At 36.6% G+C, this 24419-nt stretch overlaps 1 protein-coding gene across 1 annotated transcript in view; it reads left to right on the top strand.

Moving 5' to 3' along the window:
* The window catches only part of LOC120469002 (inactive all-trans-retinol 13,14-reductase), a 34625-nt gene extending 11212 nt beyond the window's left edge, over nt 1-23413 (top strand). The window contains exons 2-12 of the mRNA XM_039657687.2: nt 4784-4949; nt 7841-8023; nt 8950-9191; nt 12041-12236; nt 14708-14905; nt 14986-15105; nt 15195-15333; nt 17858-17967; nt 18914-19080; nt 20378-20537; nt 22237-23413. Coding sequence (XP_039513621.1) covers nt 4793-4949; nt 7841-8023; nt 8950-9191; nt 12041-12236; nt 14708-14905; nt 14986-15105; nt 15195-15333; nt 17858-17967; nt 18914-19080; nt 20378-20537; nt 22237-22406 — 1842 coding nt within the window. The 5' untranslated portion in view covers nt 4784-4792 and the 3' untranslated portion in view covers nt 22407-23413. The remainder of the gene's footprint in view (nt 1-4783; nt 4950-7840; nt 8024-8949; nt 9192-12040; nt 12237-14707; nt 14906-14985; nt 15106-15194; nt 15334-17857; nt 17968-18913; nt 19081-20377; nt 20538-22236) is intronic.
* Nucleotides 23414-24419: the final 1006 nt, after the last annotated feature.

Genomic DNA, 24419 nt, shown 5'->3' with positions numbered 1-24419 from the left:
TTCGACTTTAATCTCGTAATGTTTCGACTTTATTCTCGAAATGTTTCGACTTTATTCTCGAAATGTTTCGACTTTATTCTCGAAATGTTTCGACTTTATTCTCGAAATGTTTCGACTTTATTCTCGAAATGTTTCGACTTTATTCTCGAAATGTTTCGACTTTATTCTCGAAATGTTTCGACTTTAATCTCGAAATGTTTCGACTTTAATCTCGAAATGTTTCGACTTTAATCTCGAAATGTTTCGACTGTAATCTCGAAATGTTTCGACTGTAATCTCGAAATGTTTCGACTGTAATCTCGAAATGTTTCGACTGTAATCTCGAAATGTTTCGACTTTAATCTCGAAATGTTTCGACTTTATTCTCGAAATGTTTCGACTTTATTCTCGAAATGTTTCGACTTTAATCTCGAAATGTTCCGACTTTAATCTCGAAATGTTCCGACTTTAATCTCGAAATGTTCCGACTTTAATCTCGAAATGTTCCGACTTTAATCTCGAAATGTTTCGACTTTAATCTCGAAATGTTTCAACTTTAATCTCGAAATGCAAGATTTTTTATTTAATTTTTCCAGATTTTTTCAAACTTTTTCTATTCTTTTACATTGCGGTTCAGGGCTTCCGTAGTAGACAGTTGTCTACAATTTAACACAAATTAGCTCTGTGATAGGTTCTAGCTTATTTTTTTATTCATTTATTCTGGTTGCGATCCACACTTTTATTATGTCTCTGCAGTATTACTGGAACTCCCTCTCAAATTTTCACCATAAGTGAATCAAAATGCACCGTGAGAATCCTGAAGGGATGTAAAAAAAGAAAGAAAAGCTCCTCATGTAAAACTCCTTCGGAAATCCTTACACTGGAATACTGTTCATTGCATAATTGAGTTCGAAATTCTCATGCTTATTTATAATTGAACACTGTGTGACCTAATTACTTCATCCCCATAATCCCTTGAGGAGCCTAAAATCTGAGGATAATATTTTACTCCAAATTCCTAAAACTGGTTTAAAGAGTCGTGGGAAAAGAGCTTTTGCACATTATAGCCAAATTACATAAGTGTACAGTATAACTTTTACCTTGTCTTAAAAGATAATTCAAAAAATAAAGTCGTAATATATATATATATATATATCTTTAAAACAGTCTTTAAAAGGGGGGGGGGGGGAATGAATACTTTTGCAAAGCTCAACAGTGTGCTAAAATGTACTGCTTTTTCAGAAGGGACTTTACCATAAAAAAAAATATATACAAATATTTAATATTAATATATTTATATTAAAATATTCAATGATTCATTAAGATTTTTTATTTTAAAAAAGTGCCAAGAAAGGAATACTTAGGGAAAGGCAGATATAGATGTCTATTAGTTATTTTACAATAATATTAATATTTACGCTGTTGCATTCATGTAAAAATCAAGCAGTCTGACTTGCAATTTAATTAGGGCTGGCAAATCTTATCGACAAATGCCTGTCATAAAGTCATATAGATAAACACGGCGCAGGTACAAAGATGTTTTTTTCACAATTTAGTCTTATCTTAATTACCTTATATGGTCACGATACGCAAAGAATCCATTTCCACACTGTTGCTTAATTTAACAAGATGAAAACTCAAAGACATAAAGATAAAGCATGTGCTGAAGTTTTCTATATCATAAAGTTAATGAATCACCTGTGCTGATTTAAGGTGCTTATAGTGATCGATTTTTCAGGCAACAATAATGTTGTTTTAGTGTTTATAGGCATAGAAACATTTAATATTCAGCGGTTTGATCTGTATGACGCAGGCGCACGACTTCTCACAAATCCATTTTTGTAGTTTACACATAAGATAACGGTCATGTTTTCAAAAACTTGCACTTTGAAACCCTTTTTTAAAAGTTTGTGTTTTCAGACTGCCAAAACACTGTTGACGTGTAAATAAATCCCCAAAACACATAAAAGATCTTCCGTTTTTAAACGGCCCCTCAGTTAGATTTCATTGTTCTCAGTTCAGTTTCCTGCATTCTGAAAAAAAATGCTGGGTTGTTTCAACCCAAATTTGGGTCAAATATGGACAAACCCAAATGTTGGGTTAAAAATTGTGTTTATAAAATGTAACCCAATGGCTGGATTCATCCATATATGACCCAAATTTGGGTTGAAACAACCCAGCATTTTATAGAGTGTGTTTTCTTCTGTTGCCATGGTTTTTGATTTGCTCTTAATTATCTTGTTTAGCCTCTAGTGATTCCATGCTGGGTTGTTTCTGTAAACCAATTGTTGGGTTGATTGTGCTGGGTCAAAATGCTGGGTTGTTTGGGGCACTGTAAACACATTATTGGGTTTCTCATGCTGGGTCACATGATTTGTAAGGGGGTATTTCACAAATAAACAGCTGGTTGGGTTATTTTGACCCAGCAACTGGTTTAGTCTCTGCGGAACTTTCTAGATTCTTCACTTCTGACTCAAAGAGGACGTCACTCGGAGCTGGCAGTGTTTTATGGTAAGTTAATATGAATGTTTACCAATATTTTAATAATTTCATTGTTTGATATGGAAGTGTGATGGGTAACATTTGTATTCTGTAAAACATTGAATTGTAACTAGCCGGTTCGGTGTTTTTTTGTTTTGTTTTTTTTTTTTGGACAAAATGCTGCATTAGTTTTAAACCCACTATATCAGGAGCCTTAATGAAATATGCAGTTTAATATGGTCATATATGGTCAATTTTGCCCACTGGTTGGGTAAAATGAATGACACAACAACATGGGTTAAATGGAAAGACCCAGCACTTGGGTCAAACCAACCCAGAGCGTGTTCGGTCCTATAGTGACCCACACTGTAAAAAAAAATATTGATGCTTTAACTTAAAGTAAGTAACCTGGTTACCTTAAAATTTTAAGTTCATTGAACTTGAAAAAGTGAGTTAATACAATGAAGGAGAATGATTTAATCATCAGAAACTCAAAAATTATATGTTATCTGAACTAAATAAATTATTTAAGTTCATTTGACAAAAGAAAAAATGTTGTGATTACTACACTGTACAAATATTGTTGGTTTAACCTAAAAAAGTAAGTAACCTGGGTTGCCTTAATTTTAAGTTGATTGAACTGGAAAAAGTGAGTTAATACAATGAAGGAGATTGATTTAATCATCAGAAACTCAAAATACTAACTTATCTCAACTAAATAAATTATTATAAAGTTGATTTGACGAAAGAAAATATGTTGTGATAACAAATCTTGAAAATATTTTTTACAGTGCAGCGGCGTGGTTAAGGTTGGGTTATTTTTTAACCCTGCATTTTTTTAGAGTGTGTATACAGAGATTGTATATATTTGTTTGAAACCAGAGCGTGACGATTTAACTGTACTGACACTATTGGACGACAACTGAAGTGAGCTGGACGATGACCACATTTTTCTACAGAGGTGCCACTTTAATTGGGCATAACACTTTTTATTCACAAATTTGCTCCCAATTATTATTTTTGAGTAGGCTATAGTGAGGAATGATTTCAAAAGAAAACCAACTTTCATGATATCTTTTTCCTCAGATGTAGGATGTATATGTTTTCATCATGTGTATTCAAAACTATTTAATATGTAATATTTCAAGTCATACAATAAACCCACTATTATTGCACTTTTCTGAGCCATTTTTTTTTAAATGACAACTACACATTAAAACACTGATGACATCATTACTGGTATATATGGACAAAAGCAGAACTGATATATTTCTGAAACTATGTTTTTAATGTTATTTGAAATACATTATGATAAATACTTTTCTTGTTACTTATAAGTGCAACATTTCAGCTGTAAATAAATGAAAAATGTTATAGCTCGATTATGTTCATTACCTATAAATCTGATTGAGACTTAACTGTAAAAAAATATTTTCAAGATTTGTTATCACAACATATTTTCTTTTGTCAAAGCAACTTTATTATAATTTATTTAGTTGAGAACTTATTATTTTGAGTTTCTGATGATTAAATCAATCTCCTTCATTGTATTAACTCACTTTTTCCAGTTCTATCAACTTAAAATTTTAAGGCAACCAGGTTACTTACTTTTTTTTAAGTTAAACCAACAACATTTTTTTACAGTGTAGTAATCACAACATTTTTTCTTTTGTCAAATCAACTTAAATAATTTATTTAGTTCAGATAACATATACCATATAATTTTGAGTTTCTTATGATTAAATCATTCTTTTTCCAGTTCAATGAACTTAAAATTTTAAGGTAAACAGGTTACTTACTTTTTTAAGTTAAACCATCAATATTTTTTTACAGTGTGTGACATAACAGCAATTCCTTTTCATCTATTCATCTGTAACATTTTCTTTTGTTTTTGAGTGTGCCTGCGTAATAGAAGAAAACATGTGCTTAATAATAATTGGTGCAAATACTTAATGGGATCATTGATTCTGAAACAAAGTGAACATTCATTGTCACTAACATAAATGTAAAGAGGATTGCTTTGGATCTGTATGTGGACTAAAGCTTGTTATTTAATATTACCACTCTTGGTAATATTATCACTTGTGAATCGTGGTCCGTTTTGTATGATGGCCTACTTAAATGTTGCATCATAACCTAAATAGCTGAGACCTTTGCTCCTGGCTCGCATATAAAAGAACACTTTCAGCGAATGTCCTTGAGGAAGACTATATTCTCATGTTCTTTCCTTCTCACTCTGAGCTCCTTTAGCCTTCCTGTTGGCAATAGTTTAAGGCAAACTCAAGATTTCAGTAGATCTCTTTACATCTAAGGCTTTTTTCAGTTTTTCAGGATGTGGCTGCTGGTTTTCTTGGTGTGCGTCCTGATTTGGGCTGGTGGGGCGTACTGGTACCTGTTCATCAAGCCCGGTGCGTTCTCAGTGGAGTCCGTGAGGCCTCCGGGACCTATGGAGCTGGACCAGAGAAAGAGAGACAAAGTGCTGAAACAAGGTGAATAACCAGACATGCTAAAGGCTTCTCTGCCCTGAGAACGACCTCGCTGTTCTGATAATACGCTGCATTTTAAAAGCGATTCGCAAGCTCATTTAGCCTAAGGTAATCTTCAAATGTAACATATGAGCACTGAATGCATTTAAGCTTCTAAACATCATAAGCATCCAGTTATCTCAGGAATATAGAAACAAAGTGAAGTGTTAATAGTTTATCTTATCTTTTAATCTGTTTGTATTATTCCAAGCAAAATGGCTTAGTTAGATATTTTTTTAAAGCACATCATCAGAAATGTACGGAGCTTCAAAGGGACCTTTGCAAAAGTAAAAACAAACAAACAGACTTGTCTTTCTCGTGTGCACGCGATAGTCTTTATGGGCTCTAAGTTGCCAGATGAAGGGGAAGTTAATGTTTTTGATGAAAGATTACGAGGGCATGATGAACTCTAAATTGTATATCATATGAATCCAAATCTGAATAACTTTTAAATAACTGTAAGAGTGCTTATTATGGAATATACTTAAGTGTGAGCTGAATGTAACGTTTTTGAACACTGCATGTCATTTATTTACATATGTTTGCAATAACACATGAAGATCCAGTTTATATAAATGAACACACTACAAGTGTGCCTCGGCTGTCTGTTTGTTAACACATCAAAATAAGTGCACTTTTTTGACTAAAGCATGAAAAAAAAAAACTACTTTAATTGGACCTTAAAGGGATAGATCACTTTGAAATTGAATTGTTGGTATATGTTTTATCTTCGAGGGCATCCAAGAATTAGGGGTCTTTGTTTCCGCAGTAGTTTCAGTTTTGATGTTTTTAGGTCAAACCGTTCTTGTCTGTCAGTCATATAACGGAGGTCTATGGTCACCACCTCAAAGAGCAAGTCCAGATTATATGTGATTTAATGACTCGTAAATGTCATTTACGAGTCATTAACTCATGTTTAATTTGGACTTCTCTGTGCATGCTCTTTGAGGTGGTGACCATAGACCTCCATTATATGACTGACAGAGAAGAACGGTTTGACCTAAAAATATCAAAATTGAAACTACTGCGGAAACAAAGACACCTACGTCTTGGATACCCTTGAGGTAAGCTAAAACATACCAAAAATTAATTGTGCTTTTGTTTGTGCCAAAGAAGTGTTTGAGTTAGTAAATTATGACATATTTCCTTTTGACAAATAAAAGGTCTCTTTAATACATATGACATGTGTGATATCCTGTTTTACCTTAAAAAAGTATTATCAGATAATATAAACTGACACAGAATGTAAAGACTGTTTAAGATAATCTAATTATGTAACATTGATAATGCTATTATAAAACAATTAACATGCATGTGTGTCGATGGCTTTACCCTTATCTTAATTTGATTATCCAATTGTGATAACACTTGTAGTTCTCAGACAAACTCTTATTTTAAGTGTTTAGGGCTTATAAAGATAATACTGTATTCGGTCATGTTAACCCCTTATCGGGCCTCTTCACCCACTGGGAGATGAGAGTTAAGCCAGATCAGGATTGGACTATTAATTTCCTGTATCAGTCACTGTGGTTCATGTTCTTGGTGCAGTAAAGTGTTACATAAGATATGAACACTGTTGCTTTCAAGTTTCTTTTTGTTGTTGGTGTGACGAGTGAGTACAGTAGTCTAAATGTGCTGGGCTCTGTAGTACATGAATAGAAGGACAGATAATGAATAACAAACTTGAAATGCATCAGCGAATTATAAAATGCAAGTTTATATTAAATAATTTGGTCACATATTGACAAAGAAAATAATTGATGTTTTAACATTCTCAATGTCACTTTAATGTGTAGGCTAATAACTTACATAACTTACTGGCTAGTGCAGTTAAGTAAGTATACATTTATTTGATAAATTAGTCAAAATTAAATGTTATAATGGTATATTGTTGTTTATTGTTGTTATTAACAGTAATTTATTTCATTATTTTTGGAGATGGGTAGGATTAGGGGTGGGGTTAGGGATCAGGGGGTGGTGATGAGTAGGATTAGGGGTGGGGTTAGGGATCAGGGGGCGGAGATTGGTAGTATTAGGGGTGGGGTTAGGGATCAGTGGGCGGAGATGGGTGGGGTTAGGGATCAAGGGGCGGAGATGAGTAGGATTAGGGGTGGGGTTAGGGATCAGTGGGCGGAGATGAGTAGGATTAGGGGTGGGGTTAGGGATCAGTGGGCGGAGATGGGTGGGGTTAGGGATCAAGGGGCGGAGATGAGTAGGATTAGGGGTGGGGTTTGGGATCAGGGCCGGAGATGGGTAGGATTAGGGGTGGGGTTAGGGATCAGGGCCGGAGATGGGTAGGATTAGGGGTGGGGTAAGGGATCAGGGGGCGGAGATGAGTAGGATTAGGGGTGGGGTTAAGGATCAGGTGTGGAGATGGGTAGGATTAGGGGTGGGGTTAAGGATCAGGAGTGGGGATGGGTAGGATTAGGGGTGGGGTTAGGGATCAGTGGGCGGAGATCGGTGGGGTTAGGGATCAAGGGGCGGAGATGAGTAGGATTGGGGTGGGGTTAGGGAAAAGGGGGCGGAAATGTGTAGGATTAGGGGTGGGGTTAGGGAACAAGGGGCGGAGATGGGAAGGATTAGGGGTCTGGTTAGGGATCAGGGGGCGGAGATGGGAAGGATTAGGGGTCTGGTTAGGGATCAGGGGGCGGAGATGGGAAGGATTAGGGGTCTGGTTAGGGATCGGGGGCGAAGATGGGTAGGATTAGGTATATGTAAGGTGGGAGGGATTGTATCTGGATCCAACTCCTCCCCCTGGATTTCGTTTTCTGCAGTGAGGACCATCTCGGGTTAAGAGGCATTTTTGGTTGACTACATACTGTACATGTATGTTTACTTACTGCATGTATTTTTAGGATTCACCAAGGAGAAGATTCCAAAGGATCTTGATGCAATCATAATCGGCAGTGGGATCGGAGGAATGACGGCTGCAGCCACAATGGCCAAATCAGGGAAGAAAGTCCTGGTTCTGGAGCAGCACGACGTGGCGGGAGGCTGCTGTCACACTTTCACTGAGAAGGGCTTTGAGTTTGATGTTGGTATGGACCATCCCTTACTTCCATAGTGATTTTTAAAAAGATACTTTAATAAAGATTTTAGGTTCTGAACCAACACAACCAGCTTCGACCTCAATCACAACATAGTGATGTATATATAATTAAATAAATGTCTTTTATTATTAAGTATCACACATCACATAGTGTAGTGATGGTTTTCTCCCTTTGGGGATTATGTGCAACAAACTTCCGCATTCTGTAAAACGGGTTGCATCGCCTCCGGTTCAGGTCTTTTGAATGGATTGTGTTCTATGGTTTTATTAAAGCCACACTAAGTATGATTTTTTTTACCTTAAAATAATGTTTCCAAAATCGTTTCAGTGGTTCATTAAGTCATAACAGGGTAAAATGCACTTATCTGCTATAACCACGCTATGTAAGATTGCAGGACCAGGTCGCGTTTCTGTAGTTCTAATGAGACGTAAGTAAACTACAAATTTAACTTGCTTTACGTCAAGCGTTATAATAGGCATTATTTATTTTTTGTCGCAATACATCATACTTTCATGAAATCATGCAACATACTCTAGCTTGTCTGTGGACATCGTTCACTCTAAAGCCGGAGCTGGATAAACAGCGAGCGTGCGTGCGACAGTCGGCAGCGGTAGGATAAATTATTTTCGACAGCGGTAATGAACAATTCCGCTTCCAACCTGTAGGGGGACTGCCGAGGAAAAGTTACTTGGTGTTGCTTTAAGTGAAAAGCTGTTTTACTCTAGATCTAGATGCCTTCATAGAAGCTACCAAATTGAGCATTAAGCGATGTCCATCGCAGAGTGATCATTAAAAGGTTTTACTTTCTCATCACCAACATTTTTACATCCAGGATTGTGTTGGTTATGTGAAAGCAATGTTTTGTGAATAATATCATAAGATGTTTCAAGAACTTTTTTTTTTCCATGTAAAAGGACTTCACTACTTCGGTCAGCTGCATGAAAACGCGATGCTTAAGGTCGCTTTCGATCAAATCACTGAGGGTCAGATGGAGTTTGTGGAGCTAAAGCAGCATTTCGACAGTATTGTGATTGAAGACGGAGAGAAGCAGAGAGAATACTCCATCTTGAGTGGCAAGACTGAGATGGAGCGCAACCTGAAGAAGCAGTTTCCAGACGATGTCAAAGCTATTGAGGAGTTCTTTAAGGTCATGAAGGTAAAGCGTCCATCATCTCACGTTTCTAAAGGCAAGCTCACACTTTTAAAAAAACTTTTGCTGATAATTTACTCACCCCCATGTCATCCAAGATATCCATATTTTTCTTTCTTCAGTTGAAAAGAAATTAAGGTCTTAGATGAAAACAAACATTCCAGGATTTTTCTCCATATAATGGACTTCAATGGGCACCAAACGGTTCAAGGTCCAAAAGACAGTTTTTAGTGCAGCTTCAAATGGCTTTAAATGACACCAGACGATGAATAAGGGTCTTATCTAGCGAAACGATCGCTCATTTAAAAAAATGAGTCGAAAAAAGATTTTTTTGATGAAAAAGTTCAAACAGGAGAGTCACGAACGTGCATCACAGAACAGAGCAAGCAAGGCGAGCAATTGTGCTTATAAAACTTAAACTTTTTTATTAATTTTTTTAAAGGACCGATGGTTTCGCTTGATAAGACCCTTATTCATCGTCTGGTGTCGTTTAAAGCCCTTTTTTAAGCTGCACTGAAACTCTCATTTGGACCTTGAACCGTTTGGTTCCCAATGAAGTCCATTATGGAGAAAAATCCTGGAATGATTTCATCAAAAACCTTAATTTCTTTTCGACTGAAGAAAGAAAGACATGGACATCTTGGATGACATGGGGGTGAGTAAATTATCAGCAAAAGTTTTTTTTTTTAAAAGTGAACTACTCCTTTAAGAGGCAGTCCCAACCAGCAGCAAAAAAAAACAACAACAACTATTTCTCATAAATTCATGTGAGAATTACATTAGAGATTTCTGCTGCGGTCACGCCATGTTGTAATTACCATAATGACATTCTACTCTGAGCTTTTTGGAATTATATGTTTCAATCACAACACAATCAACGCCACTAAATCTGCTGTGGTCATGTGGTATAAATCGGAGCTCTCCGAAAATTCCCAATTTACAAGTTGGCATTCCGTGAGGTCGTGAACATTTTTACAAGTTGTAATCTCGTAATCCTGGTTGTTACAACATGGCGTAAGCGTGCCTTTTGATTACGAATTTGTTTTCGTTTATACCGTCTCACTGTGATTGAATCCACCTTATCGTTGCATCACACACACTATAAGATCACATGGGAATAATGTCAAACAGTTTTAAAATATTGCAGCATCTGTGATTGCTTGAGACTGGCACTGGAAATTCCAAAAAAAAAAGAAGAAAAATGAGAAAAAAAGTCGTAATTTTATTCCGTGGCAGAAGCAAGCTTCAATATTTTTGGGAATTGAAACTCGATTCCATTTCTGGAATGGGACATTTGTTATATAAAAAAGAAAAAATTCGATTCCTCTTTGATTCCTGTGTGTGCAGACTTTAAACCATTCAAGCACAAGAAGAACCGCGCGCTGTTTTCTGCGATGCACACTCGCAGAAAGCCGCCTCTCATTCTGATGAAGAGTTCTTTATCGCTTCTTTTTGTTCTTGAATGTACAAATACACACAAAAATGTCAAAATATCCTGTTATATATAAGTGAACGTAAACAGTTGACAAAGAAACTGAAAAAACACAGTATACTGGATCTGTGCAGTTATTAAAGTGACGGCGGCATAATTTTCCGCCTATCATCTCTATAATATTGTTAATCAATAAAGTGTATTAACATATTAGGAAGTAGAATTATATAATTAGGAAGCAGAATTGGAGTAGCTAAAATTCAAACGATCCTGTATGTCTCAGACCAGCGATTTGGCCGCGATCCAGGGGTTTTAGACCTCGGAAATCTGTCTGTGAATTGCCTCAAGCCAAGCCTGGGCCTCTGCCAGCTTTTGCAATGACCGGATGAATTGAAAATCCTACAATGTGCTTACATCCCAGTTGGACAATAGTTACGTCACCTTATTCCAATTCCTGATAATAGGGTTTATTATGCACCATGTACTAAGTTGATCTTTTTTTTTTTTCTTTGTTCTTGTCTGAACCTGTCTAGAGTGATCCATCTACATTCTCCATCATAAAAGAAAAAAGTCAAATAAAACAAAGAGTAGTTCACTTTAAAAAAAAAAAAACTTTTGTTGATAATTTACTCACCCCCATGTCATTCGAGAAATCCATGTCTTTCTTTCTTCAGTCGAAAAGAAATTAAGGTTTTTGATTAAAACATTCCAGGATTTTCTCCATATAATGGACTTCAATGGGAACCAAACCGTTTAAGTTCCAAAAGACAGTTTCAGTGCAAACTGCAAACTGATCAAAGGGCTTTAAACGATTCCAGACGATGAATAAGGGTCTAATCAAGCGAAACGATCGCTCATTTTGAAAATAAATAAAATAGTTTAAGTTTTATAAGCACAAATGCTCGCCTTGCTCTGTTCTGTGATGCGTGTTCATGACTCTCCTGTTCATCAAAATTAACAAATCTTTTTTCGAGTCATTTGGTTCATTCAACGAACGAAATGAACAAATTGATTTTGAAAAAAGATTGGTTCATTTTGATGAACGAGTTCAAAAAAAGAGTCACGAACGTGCATCACAGAGAACAAAGCTAAAACTTAAACTTTTTTATTTTTTTTTTAAATGAGTGATCGTTTCGCTTGATAAGACCCTTATTCATTGTCTGGTGTCATTTAAAGCCCTTTGAACAGTTTGTACTGAAAGTGTCTTTTGGACCTTGAACCGTTTGGTTCCCATTGAAGTCCATTATATGGAGAAAAATCCTGGAATGTTTTCATCAAAAACCTTAATTTCTTTTCGACTGAAGAAAGAAAGAAATGGACATCTTGGATGACATGGGGGTGAGTAAATTATCAGCAATAGTTTTTTTAAAGTGAACTACTCCTTTAAGTTAATTGTTCCTGTCTTCTCCTCTGTATTGTCCAGATCACAGCGAGGCAGGTTCCTCTTCTAGGCATCATAAAGCTGATTCCACAGTGGCTGGCTCTCTTTCTGATCAAAAGTGGCATCGCTGACTTCTGCTCGTCCATCTTCCGCCTCTCAGAATCCAGCGCCACAGAGTTCAACAACAGACTGACAACAAACAAGGACTTGCAAATGGTCTTCTCATATTACTTCTATGGTGAGGATTTCTGCACATTAATTATTGTTGTGCACTAAACACAACGATACGCAATTAACTGTTTTGCCAGCAGTAATAGTGTTTTAGCCCTTGTATCAGGTTTAAAGTCTGGGAATGATGTAACTGGCCGTTTGGTTCCCATTGAAGTCCATTATATGGAGAAAAATCCTGGAATGTTTTAATCAAAAACCTTAATTTCTTTTCGACTGAAGAAAGAAAGATGGTTCTTACCACTTGTTCTTGCTGTTCGATGGCGCGCGTTTGTCCCATCCATCTCACTGTCAACGTCAGCTGATAACAAACGTCTACTATTATATCTAGCTTTACGAGCTTTCTGAATACGCTTTGGATGCTCGTCTCTTTTCTGCCGTTTTGTTAATTACCTCGTTAGTAAACCAATCGCACACAAAAGCAGCACAGCTTGAATCTCCTCCATATACAAAACTCAAAACAAACACGCAGACTGGAGAGCAATCGCACGCAGTTCAACATCACTACATGATCTTCCCGCTCCGGACCGGCACTTTAGTCCGTGGTGTAAACGCATTAAGCAAGCGGTCTGGGGCAAAAAAATGTTCCTATGAAAAAAGTTCCTGGCACAAATAGGAACTTTTACCCACAATACCCATAATGCACTGTGAGGGTCCCACTGAATGAATTCCCACATCTGACCAGAAATTAATCTGCCCTTTTTAAAAATCACTGGTCCAATGTGGCAGCAGTGTAATATCATAAAAAATGTTTTAGTTGATTATTAAATTGTTTTATTAAAGGGGTCATGAACTGGCTTTTTAAATTGTATTATGTTGTTTTCTGAGGTCAACTTATGACGTTCACTTGGTTTTTATATTCAAAAACATCAAAATGAACAAGTAATAGGCTATTTTGTACCCTAGTTTTGAGATTAGCTGAAAAACGCTCGGTTTTTATGGGCGTCTCGCACTGAAGACTTGGAAGTAAATGTCCACTGTTCAGTTTTGCATATTATAATGAGTTTCGACTCACTTGTCGATGCACGTGGGGGAAATTGGTTTGAAAACGTCCAATGTTATAAAATGGCAACCGGAATGATTCGCCCATACATGTTCGACCCAGAGTCCGTGTGTTGCACCATTCCTGTCAGATCCAATATAGACGGCACAGCACCGTTCTTTACTCTTAATCGGTCTGCAAATCCAGTCTTGTTGACAAAACAATCCTCAGTGAAATGAAGCGAACAGACGGACGATGTTTTACCTCATCAGCTGGAACGTCATTAAAAATAAAGTTTATCTATGTAGTCCTATTGGAATCCAGAGGAAGCTCATGCAGCGACTGTCTTCTTCCACAACCAGGCGCTGCACAATATTCTGTATCGCTCGGTAGCTCGATCCGGTTTGTCATCACGAGTTAGGCATCTATGTTATTTAGCTATGTGTGTAATGCGTGAATCGGTGGGCAGGGCTAACGGCCGTGTTAAAGTCAAGCGTGCCTCACAAGCCCTCAAAAGTGAAGCCAAAACGTCTCGATCGCCCCCCAGTGACCGGACCTAGTATAGCTCATAACCCCCGCCTCCCTGTGTTATTCAATGGGACGCGAGACCAACTAAACAATTAAATTACATTTCACATATCCTTTTTCCAAAGATCGTTTCTGTCATTTACTGTAGTGTCTATCACGTTGATGTAATTTCAAGTGTTCGTTTTTTAAATAAGTTTGTTTTTAGTTAGTTATGTGATGATAAAATAACGGTGCTCTGACATCATGATTGACAGGTTCTCTGTGCGAGGTAGTCACTGAAAGCACCAGCGGACTTTTTTTAATAATGTTGATTATATGGTTAGTAGTTGTTATTTACCTTATTTTAACGAGGTTCTGCAATCAGCGGACATCATTTGAGAAGAACGAAGCAGACCGATGACACTTAATGAAAGTGCGGGGCGTGAGCTTGCGTTTGATTCAGCGAGAATGAGGGCGCGGCCTTCATTTCGCGGCTTTACTTCCTGCTCATGACTGGTCCCGAAACACGCAAGTGCGCAGACTCAAGTCCAAGATGTCAGCGTCACATCGAGACACTGGCGGCTTCAGTTCACTCTGATGGAAAAGAGAGAAGGCGCGTTGTCCATCTTTTTTTTACAGTCTATGGTTGAAGTAGGCGTTGATCTTCTCCTGCGGGGGTGGTATGAAAAACGAGTCTTTTGCTGAGCCTGACATTTTCAGTTCTGAAACTTACAGGATATTCTTATAATATGATGACCTCTTAGATGTCAAAAGCTCAAGGAAACTTTGATTTCTCAGTTCATCACCCCTTTATTAGGAGATAAATGCTTTCATTACTACTGGTGCAGCCAAACGGCAAGCACAAAAGCGGCAGCCCTTGCGGCGCACTCAGTGTTTTCATTCACTCCTTCAAGTGGGCTATATTTGTGGACTAATGTAAGGAATAGTGAATGAGTGTAAAGGAAGAAGTGTTTCTTGTATCTCTGCTCCAGGTGTGGCTCCTAAGGACTCCAGCTGTATGATCAATGCTCTGATGCTGCACCACTTCAAGCGTGGCGCGTACTACCCTAAAGGGGGCGCCAGTGAGATCCCGTTCCACATCACTAAGGTCATCGAGAAATACAATGGCCGTGTGCTGGTCCGCGCCCCTGTCAGCCGAATCCTGGTGGATAAGAAGGGAGCTGCATATGGTGAGAACACATAAATAACTTCAGGTTCTTCTAATTTAGCATTTATGTAGAGTATGTATTTAATGCGGTTTGATTGACAGGAGTGACGGTGAGGAAAGGTGATGAGCATGTGGAAGTGCGGGCTCCTATTATCATTTCCAACTGTGGGATTTTCAACACTTTCCAGAAGCTCTTACCTCCGGAAATACAAGTCAAACCAGGTGAATAATATTCTGTGTGCGTTAATGCAACATCACCTGGTGTAAAACTGCTCTTGATTAACTTGATGCGTTGTTTTCTTATATTTCAGAGATTCAGAGTCGTCTGAACATGTTGAGGCCCGGTAAAGCCTCGTTCCTCCTCTTCTCAGGGTTTGATGCGACCGAGGAAGAGTTAGACATCGTGTCCACCAGCATCTGGCTCTTCAAATCCAATGACATGGATGGCATGTCAGTATATTAAAAAACATACTATTCAGCTACTTTAGCTGTAGCATATATATATATATATATATATATATATACTCTAAAAAATGCTGGGTTGTTTCAACCCAAATTTGGGTCAAATATGGACAAACTCAAATGTTGGGTTAAAAATGTAATTAAAAAATGTACAATTGAAAGTTGAAGTTGGGTTCAAATTTTAAATTGCATTTTTCACCCAACACTTGGTCCATATTTGAGCCATATTTGTCCATATTTTTAATTATTATTTTTAATTATTAATTATTTATTTTTTAAGTCAAAAAGCAAAAAATACAACCTGTTTATCTTAATATAAAAATATTTGAATGCATTTGGTAATCACTATTCCTAACTAAAACAATCACTTTTTTTGCTCTAAACCAAAATCATGGGTGAATGGTTTAAATTAAATTAAAAAAAAAAAAATTAATGAAAGTCAAGTAAACCCCTGAAGCACTTAAAAAGAGTATTTTGGAAGTTATATACTTTAAAAGAATATACTTAAATATGAACAGAATGTAATGTTTTCAGACACTATAATTAAATGAAAATGTATTGTAGTTTAAAATTATATTAAATGTAGTTAGTTGAACTTAAGAGTGCTGTTTTGATGCTTTTTAGTACATATTTTTATGTAATTTCATAATTTAACTTTGAAATATGGTTAGTGTAGGCCTATTGCAGTGACACACATTTATGGTAAACTAATATGTGACCCTGGACCACAAAACCAGTCACAAGTCAATAGCCAACAATACATTCATTTTATGGGTCAAAATTATCGATTTCTCTTTTATGCCGAAAATCATTAGGATATTAAGTAAACATCAAGTTCCATGAAGATATTTTGTACATATCCAACCGTACATATATACAAAATATTTTTGTGAGTGGATAAAGCAAAATCGTGAACAAAAATGGACAAACTTTAAAGGCGATTTTCTTAATGTTTCGATTTTTTTGCACCCTCATATTCCAGATATTTTTAGTCCAAATATTGTCCTATCCTAACAAACCACACATTAATGGAAAGATAATTTATTCAAGTTTCAGATCATGTATAAATTTCAATTTAAAAAAGTAAACCTTGTGACTGGTTTTGGTTTTTTGTGGTCCAGCGTCACATGTCTATTTCATTTATATGAAACTTGTATGTCATATATTTAAATAAAATATACACGGTACTCAAATAGTTACACATTTTTAGCAGTGAAGTCGCAATTTAGTGTATTTAAAATATATTTAGCCTACAATTACTGATATCAATAATTTGACATTATTACAAAGTGCACTTTTAAGCGTTTTAAGAAAGTGTGCTCTCTTTAAAGGATTAGTTCACTTAAAAAAAAAACAAAAAAACAAAAAAAAAACATGAAACATTGCTGATAATTTACTCACCCCCGTCACCCAAGATGTCCACGTCTTTCTTTCTTCAGTAGAAAAGAAATTAATTGGGCGCCAAACAGTTCAAGGTCCTAATAAGAGTTTCAGTACAGCTTCAAAGGGCTTTAAACGACACCAGACAATGAATAAGGGTCTTATCTAGCGAAACGATCGCTCATTAAAAAAAAAGTTAAGTTAATAGTTAAAATAAATAAGTTTTATAAGCACACATGCTCGCCTGCTCTGCTCTGTGATGCGCGTTCGTGACTCTCCTGTTCGAACTCGTCTCGTTCATCAAAATGAACGAATCATTTGGTTCTGACTCGAAAAAAGATTTGTTCATTTTGATGAACGAGACGAGTTCGAACAGGAGAGTCAAGAACGCACATCACAGAACAGAGCAAGGCGAGCATTTGAGCTTATAAAACTTACACTTTTTTTTAAATGAGCGGTCGTTTTGCTAGATAAGACCTTTATTCATCGTCTGGTGTCGTTTAAAGCCCTTTGAAGCTGCACTTTGGACCTTGAACCGTTTGGACCCCATTGAAGTCCATATGGAGAAAATCCTGGAATGTTTTCATCAAAAACCTTAATTTCTTTTCGACTGAAGAAAGAAAGACATTGACATCTTGGATGACATGGGGGTGAGTAAATTATCAGCAAAACCTTTAAAGTGAACTAATCCTTTAAGTTCACTTAGGTGGCCTTTTTTTCATTCTTATATTATCTACAAATACAGTTTTAAAAAAAATACACTTTTAAGATTTGAAGTACACCACAAGTTCACATTCAATACATTTAAGTGCACATTTTCAAAAGCAAATGAAGCATTGATTTGCAATACATGAATCGCTTGCAGCTCCAACTATCAAACACTAGGTGGTGCTGTTGACTAAACCATTTCCGGACACGTCCCATCTGTCCAGGCCTGCTGCCACACTTCTGTCTGGACAGGTTTCCTGCTTTCAGTCCAACAAGCAATTCTTATCTTCCTGCCTGTGGGAAAACATCATTCCAGTCCTTTCCAAACTTTCCTGTACTCTCATGTTGTTTTCTGATAGAGCCGTATGTCTATTAGCACATAAAGTGAGACTGCAGTAAATTGAGAGTCAACTTTCACCTGCAGGATGGATGAGTTCTTCGGTATGAGTAAAGACGAGGCGCCAGAGAACATTCCCATGATGCTCCTCACTTTCCCCTCAGCCAAAGACCCCACATCACAGATCCGTCACCCAGGTAACATCACTTATCAAGGCCAAGGATTTTTTTAGACCGTAATTAGTAAATATTATTACAATCTAAAGTCACTGTTTTCCTTGTGGATATATGTTAAAATGTAATTTATTCCTGTGATCAATGCTGATTTTCAGCATCATTACTCCAGTCTTCAGTGTCACATGATCCTTCAGAAATCACTCTAATATGATGATTTGATGATCAAGAAACATTTATGATTATTATTGAAAACAGTTCATATTTTCTGTGGAATCCGCGATCAATTTTGTTCATGATTCTTTGATGAATGGAAAGTTAAAAAAAAACAGCATTTATTTTAAATAGAAATTCCTTGTGATAAATGTAATGCATCAGTACTGAATAAATGTATTAATTTCTATATGTAATTAAAAATATTAACTTTTATACTTAAAACAAATCTGTCTATAAAATAGTCACTTAATTTTGATTTGAAAATATTTAATATTTGATGTTCATATTTCTCATGATTTAGAGATATTTAAACATTTGACTGAAAAACAAGAAAACAATAATTTTTTAGAAAATGCCTTTTTTTCCAGTGTATTGCTGCTTAATAATTTTTGGAAACCATGATACTTTTTTTTCAGGATTTTTTGATGAATAGAAAGTTCAAAACCACATTTATTTGTTGATTTTTTACTGTCAATTTTGACCAATTTACTGCATCCTTAGAAAATCAAAATATTCATTTCTTCTTTAAAAAAAATCATACTGCCTCAGACTTTTGAACAGTTGTGTATAGTGCCTGTTTGAGTCAGATATTAAAATAAAGAAAAAACACTTCATTATTCAGACAGCTAATGTTCACTGAAAATGTTCATTTTTTGCATTTATAAATGATGTGTTTGTCATTTGTATAAAATCATGATTCTGTTGTGCTGTTAATAATGTCATGCCATATTCTAACAACATACACATTTTCCAGGCAAGTCATGTATGACCATCCTGACCATGGTCAACTATGAATGGTTTGAAGAGTGGAAAGACACTCGAGTGAGGAAGAGAGGCGACGATTACTTCGACTATAAGATGAGATTTGCCAACCATCTCTTTGACTGGGCCTGCAAACACTTCCCGAAACTCAGAGATAAGGTACTTCGAAATCTGTTATTTTAACATGGAAAATGAGTGAAAAGGGAGAAGTCTGTAATCTTTTCAGTGTTAAAATACTTTTGTCCTTTCCTGTATAATGTGCAGTCACGTAAGTCAAGTTAGTCATTCATAGGTTGACTGAAGAGTCTAAATAAGGACAGCAGCACCTCATTGCAGTACACAAGATCCAGGGGGCGGAGTTACATCCAGATCTAAGGGGTGGAGATGGGTAGGATTAGGGGTGGGGTTAGGGATCAGGGGGTGGAGATGGGTAAGATTGGGGTGGGGTTAGGGATCAGGGGGTGGAGATGGTTAGGATTAGGGGTGGAGTTAGGGATCAGGGGGTGGAGATGGGCGGGATTAGAGGGTGGAGATGGGTAGGTTTAGGGATCAGGGGCGGAGATGGGTAAGATTGGGGTGGGGTTAGGGATCAGGGGGCGGAGATGTGTAGGATTAGGGGTGGAGTTAGGGATCAGGGGGTGGAGATTGGTAGGATTAGGGGTGGAGTTAGGGATCAGGGGCGGAGATGGGTAGGATTAGGGGGCGGAGATGGGTAGGTGTAGGGGTGGTTAGGGATAAGGGGTGGAAATGGGTAGTCTCATTACTCACCTATAGCCTGTTTATTGACTTGCCAAAGAGTAGGAATGATTTTCATTATTACCTGGAGAAAGTCATTCCCATTCATCTCAACGGCAGTTAGAGCTAGCAGAGGACACACACTCAGGCCACTCACTCATATAGTCACAGCAAAGATCTTTTTATTCTTCATTTAAGGGCAAAAATAATGATAAAAAATGATAAAAGGTCATTCAAAATGTCAAAATAGAACAGTGAACCTTGTTAGCGCTTAGTATTAAAGTTTATTATGTGAACTTTAGTCAAAAAATGTATGTTGGCCTGGAAAATGTTTGAATTTTTTTAATCTATTAAAGATTATAAGGGCACGTGAATTTAAAACAAAATAATTATTTGCACAGAGAAATAATTTATAATAACCACTGAAATATTCCATTAAAAAAAGATTTTTAATGTTTTTGAAAGAAGTGCCGTATCTAATGCTCATCAATGCTGCATTTATTTGATCAGAAATACAGTAAAACAGCAATATTGTAAATATTCTTTGCCTATTTTAATGTATTTCAAATGTATGATGACTTGAGCTTTGTTTTCTGTGTATGCAAAATAATCAGTATTATTTATAGATGTATGCAGATGTCAGTCAGAAAGTGAGCGTGATTGAGTGTTCAGAAGGATCACTGTCTCTCTCTCTCTCTCTGTGTGTGTGTGTGTGACTCAGCTGGTGTATCAGGAGGCAGCAACTCCTCTCACAAACACACACTACCTCGGCTGTAACCTAGGGGCCATATACTCCGCTGACCACAACCTGGACCGCTACTACTCAGAGGCCATGGCTCGAAATCGCTGTGATACCCCCGTCAAAAACCTTTATTTGTCAGGTACAGTGCTCCTCCGGCTCTTCATTGTTTTCTGCAAGGGTTAAAGAGGGGCTGCAAAGAACACTTTATAAAGTTCCTACCTACACTAGTTAACACGAATCAACAATGAGAAATACTCCTTAAATAAGCATTTATTTATTTTGGTTGCACTTTATTTTACAGTATATGCACTTTCAATGTACTAACAGTGTATTTACCAAAAAAGTATGATTAATATAAGGTAACTGCATGGGTAAAGGTCAGGTTTAGGGGTGAGTTCAGGACTAGTTCCTAGTTATTACCCAGTTATTGTAATTAATAAGTATATAGTATGCACATGTGAAACAGGACTGTAAATGAAAGTGCTACCTTAATCTTTACATTTTTCAAATCAAAAGTTGAATCTGTTAATATTATTTAATGCATCGGTTCCCAACGGGGGGATCGCGGCCCACAAGGGGGCCTCAGCGAGCTCTGTTGGAGTCGCGTCATATTTTTAAAAGTTTTGAGCAATGAGCATTAAATAAGAGTCCTTAACTTTTTTTCTGTTCAAAAATTATATAATGGGTGAGTTCCTCGTGAATCCATCAATCCGTGTTTTAGTCTGATCCTGAACCACTATGGTACACCTATAATACGTGTTTACATTGGGACTATTTTACACTGTTTCGGTTCGTTGTCGCTGCGGAGTAGCCCAGTACCTGCGTGACTCGTCATAGACGTACACAGAGAGAAGTAGTTCCGGCTACTATGTTTATCATCGCTCGCATTTCGCAAGATGTAAACAACACTGGTCAAGAAACACTTCCTGTTTCAGTTTGTAACTGTTTTCTTTATTTCACATGTAAAGAAAACATCTTAAAGATGTTTGTTTAACTTTTTGATTCAGTTTTATATGTTCTGTTGGTTGTATTTTATCCCAGCTTTTATGTAGTGTTAAAAAACTGAGACAGGAAGTGCTTCTGTACTAGTGTTGTTTACATCTTGCAAAATGGTCTATAGCGCCAAAAGCGTCAAAGATAAAGTCTCATGAATAACTTACAAGTATTGAGACCCATGACATCAGTCATTTAGTAATAGCCTATATTCTTTTCTTTCATTTTTTTTTACCTACAAACCAGTGTGAATTTTTTTTTTTTTCATTTCAAATAGGACCAAGGCTATAGACTTCTCCCAGGCTTACGTTCATAAATTACAAATGGCCCACTGATGTTTTTGTTATTGTATTTTCAATATAATAGGCTATTATTTATGCATAAACATATCTGGTTATAGCCTAGTAAACATAGTGATAATATAATTAAATGTGAAGCCCTAAAATATTTTCTTGGGAAAAGGGGGGGTCTCAGATAAAAAAAAGGTTGGGAACCACTGATTTAATAGACCTGAGCTAACAATGAATAGTTGTATGTTATTATAACTAACTTTAACAAAGATTAATAAATAATCAACAAATGTATTGCTCATTGTTAGTTTTAGTCTCAAGGTAGTCTCAATTTTTAGATCATATTGATATTGGTTAATACAATTTGTATTATTATACACACACAGATTTATATATATATATATATATATATATATATATATATATATATATATATATATATAATGTGCTTAGCTATAGTACCTAATATGCAATATTTAGCAACAAATATTTCTGCCACTTCACTCCATTTAAAGATCAGAGCATTTGAACTGGTTTTCTGGTTTTCCATTACAGGCCAGGACATGTTCAGCTGTGGTATCGCTGGTGCATTGCATGGTGGTCTTCTCTGTGCCGCCACCGTCCTAAACTACCGTGTGTACATCGACCTCATGCTTATCAAGAAACAGCTGAAGTGGAAGAAAGCAAAGGAGGCAGCGAGACTGGCTAAGCTGAAGAAGCAGTGATGAAGCGGTGCTGCCTCTGCAGTTTAACAGGAGAACTGAACAGGTAATGTCATGTGACACGGACTGAGCCAGTGTGACATCAGCACCAGGTCCTCCAGCTCCACCACTCGTTCACAATCACAGCAACATGAACCCGTCACACCCTCATTCAAGGACTCACCTTCATCATCTGTGTGCTCGTCTAACCATCCTGAATAGAAACTAAAAATCCTCAGTTATTGGAATGTAACTAACGATAAAGTTTAGAGTGGCTTCAGAAATTAATGAAAAACATACAGTTAATGAAGAACATTGCTATATTTTTGTGTAGTTAATTAAGAGAAGGAGGACTTGAACGCACCATAAGCACTGAAATAAAAAACAAATACGTATTTTTACAGAAATAGAAGAAATATTTCTAAAAATGGAAGAGCAGCTCTTAATTGCTTTGGGGTTAGTCGTATACTTTAACCTATTATCAGTTAAAGATTTTAATGTTATGTATAAACCTATAATATTGCCTTTTGACATAATCTATGATTAGAGAAAATGTGTATTTTTTTTTTAATTTCACCTAAAATGCTACAATATAGAGCGTATTTTTGTAGAAAATTGCATCTTGCTGGTTCGCTCAACAAAAAGCCAATAGGTGAAATATTGCCTGACAAAAAAAAAAAAAAAAAGCTCTGTGACCAACTAAATTTTTTGTTTTTATGATATTCCTCATGATAGACTTGAATTTTTGGGCCTAAATACAGTCGTCTGATGTAAAGGCTATACATGACCTACTTCAGTGTCACCCGCTTTCAACTCTTTCAGTCTTTAAGACATTTTCCCTGAACGTTTGAGTTATAACAGCAATAGAGCATGATTATAAACACAGTGAGGCTGATGAGTTTAACCTGTTCACTGTGATGATGTTTAATGTTTATACACTTGTTAGCAAACTCCTTATCAGGACAAAAGCTTTAAAAACATCATGAGGTACTGATATTTTTTTTATGTTGTGAAATAAAAGGTGAAAATGTGTTTTTGTCTTTTGTTTCAGGCTTTTAACTAAAACCCCCTGGGGCGTGCTAAACTGATTATCGAGTTTTAGCGTACAAAAAACAAGTAATTCCCGTAGCATTCTAGTTCAATCAAGGTTAAAAGCTCAATGCAATAAAAAAAAAATCAGGCTTAAAGGTTCACTCAAAAATATAAATAATGTCAGTAATGACTCTCCTTCATGTTGTTCCAACCCCGTAAGACTTTCATTCATCTTCTGAACACAAATTAAGATATTTTTGATTAAATCTGAGAGCTGGATCACTCCTCCATAGGCTTCTTAAGGGATCAAAACTTGCCTGCACAGAAAAGTTATGAAAGACATCGTTATAATAGTCCAAGTGACTACAGTGGCTCAACCTGAAGGTTATCAAGCGACGGGAATGCTTTCTGTGCGCAAAAAAACCCCCCCCGAAAATAACGACTTTATTTAACTATTCATTCTCGAGATTTCACGTAGTGTAACAGCGCACCGCTTCTGTGTTGCACAAAAAGTATTCTCGTCGCTTGATAACCTTAAGGTTGGGCCACTGTAATCACTCAGACTATTTTAACGATGTCTTTACTAACTTTTCTGGGCTGGCAAGTTTCAATTCCTTAAGCCCCGTTCACAGCGCCAGCGACTTTGTCTCTGTACTGTGAAGTCGCTTGTGGGCGTTTGTAGTGCTGCTGCTCTAATGTTATGACCATATCTATACAACATACCATCACAAGTGATATATACAACTATATAATTTGAATTTGACTTGGAATAAATGACATGTAAAGGGATAGTTCACTTTAAAATTAATTTTTGATATGTTTTAGCTTACCTCAAGGGCATCCAAGATGTAGGTGTCTTTGTTTCCACAGTATTTTCAATTTTGATATTTTTAGGTCAAACCGTTCTTGTCTGTCAGTCATATAATGGAGGTCTATGGTCACCACCTCAAAGAGAAGTCCAAATTAAACATGATTTAATGACTCGTAAATGTAAGTACACATTGA

This window comes from Pimephales promelas, chromosome 17, assembly GCF_988280905.1.
Source record: "Pimephales promelas chromosome 17, fPimPro1.hap1.1, whole genome shotgun sequence".
Taxonomy (NCBI): domain Eukaryota; kingdom Metazoa; phylum Chordata; class Actinopteri; order Cypriniformes; family Leuciscidae; genus Pimephales; species Pimephales promelas.
Note: the sequence above shows the minus strand (reverse complement) of the source record. Positions and strands in the feature narration are given on the sequence as shown.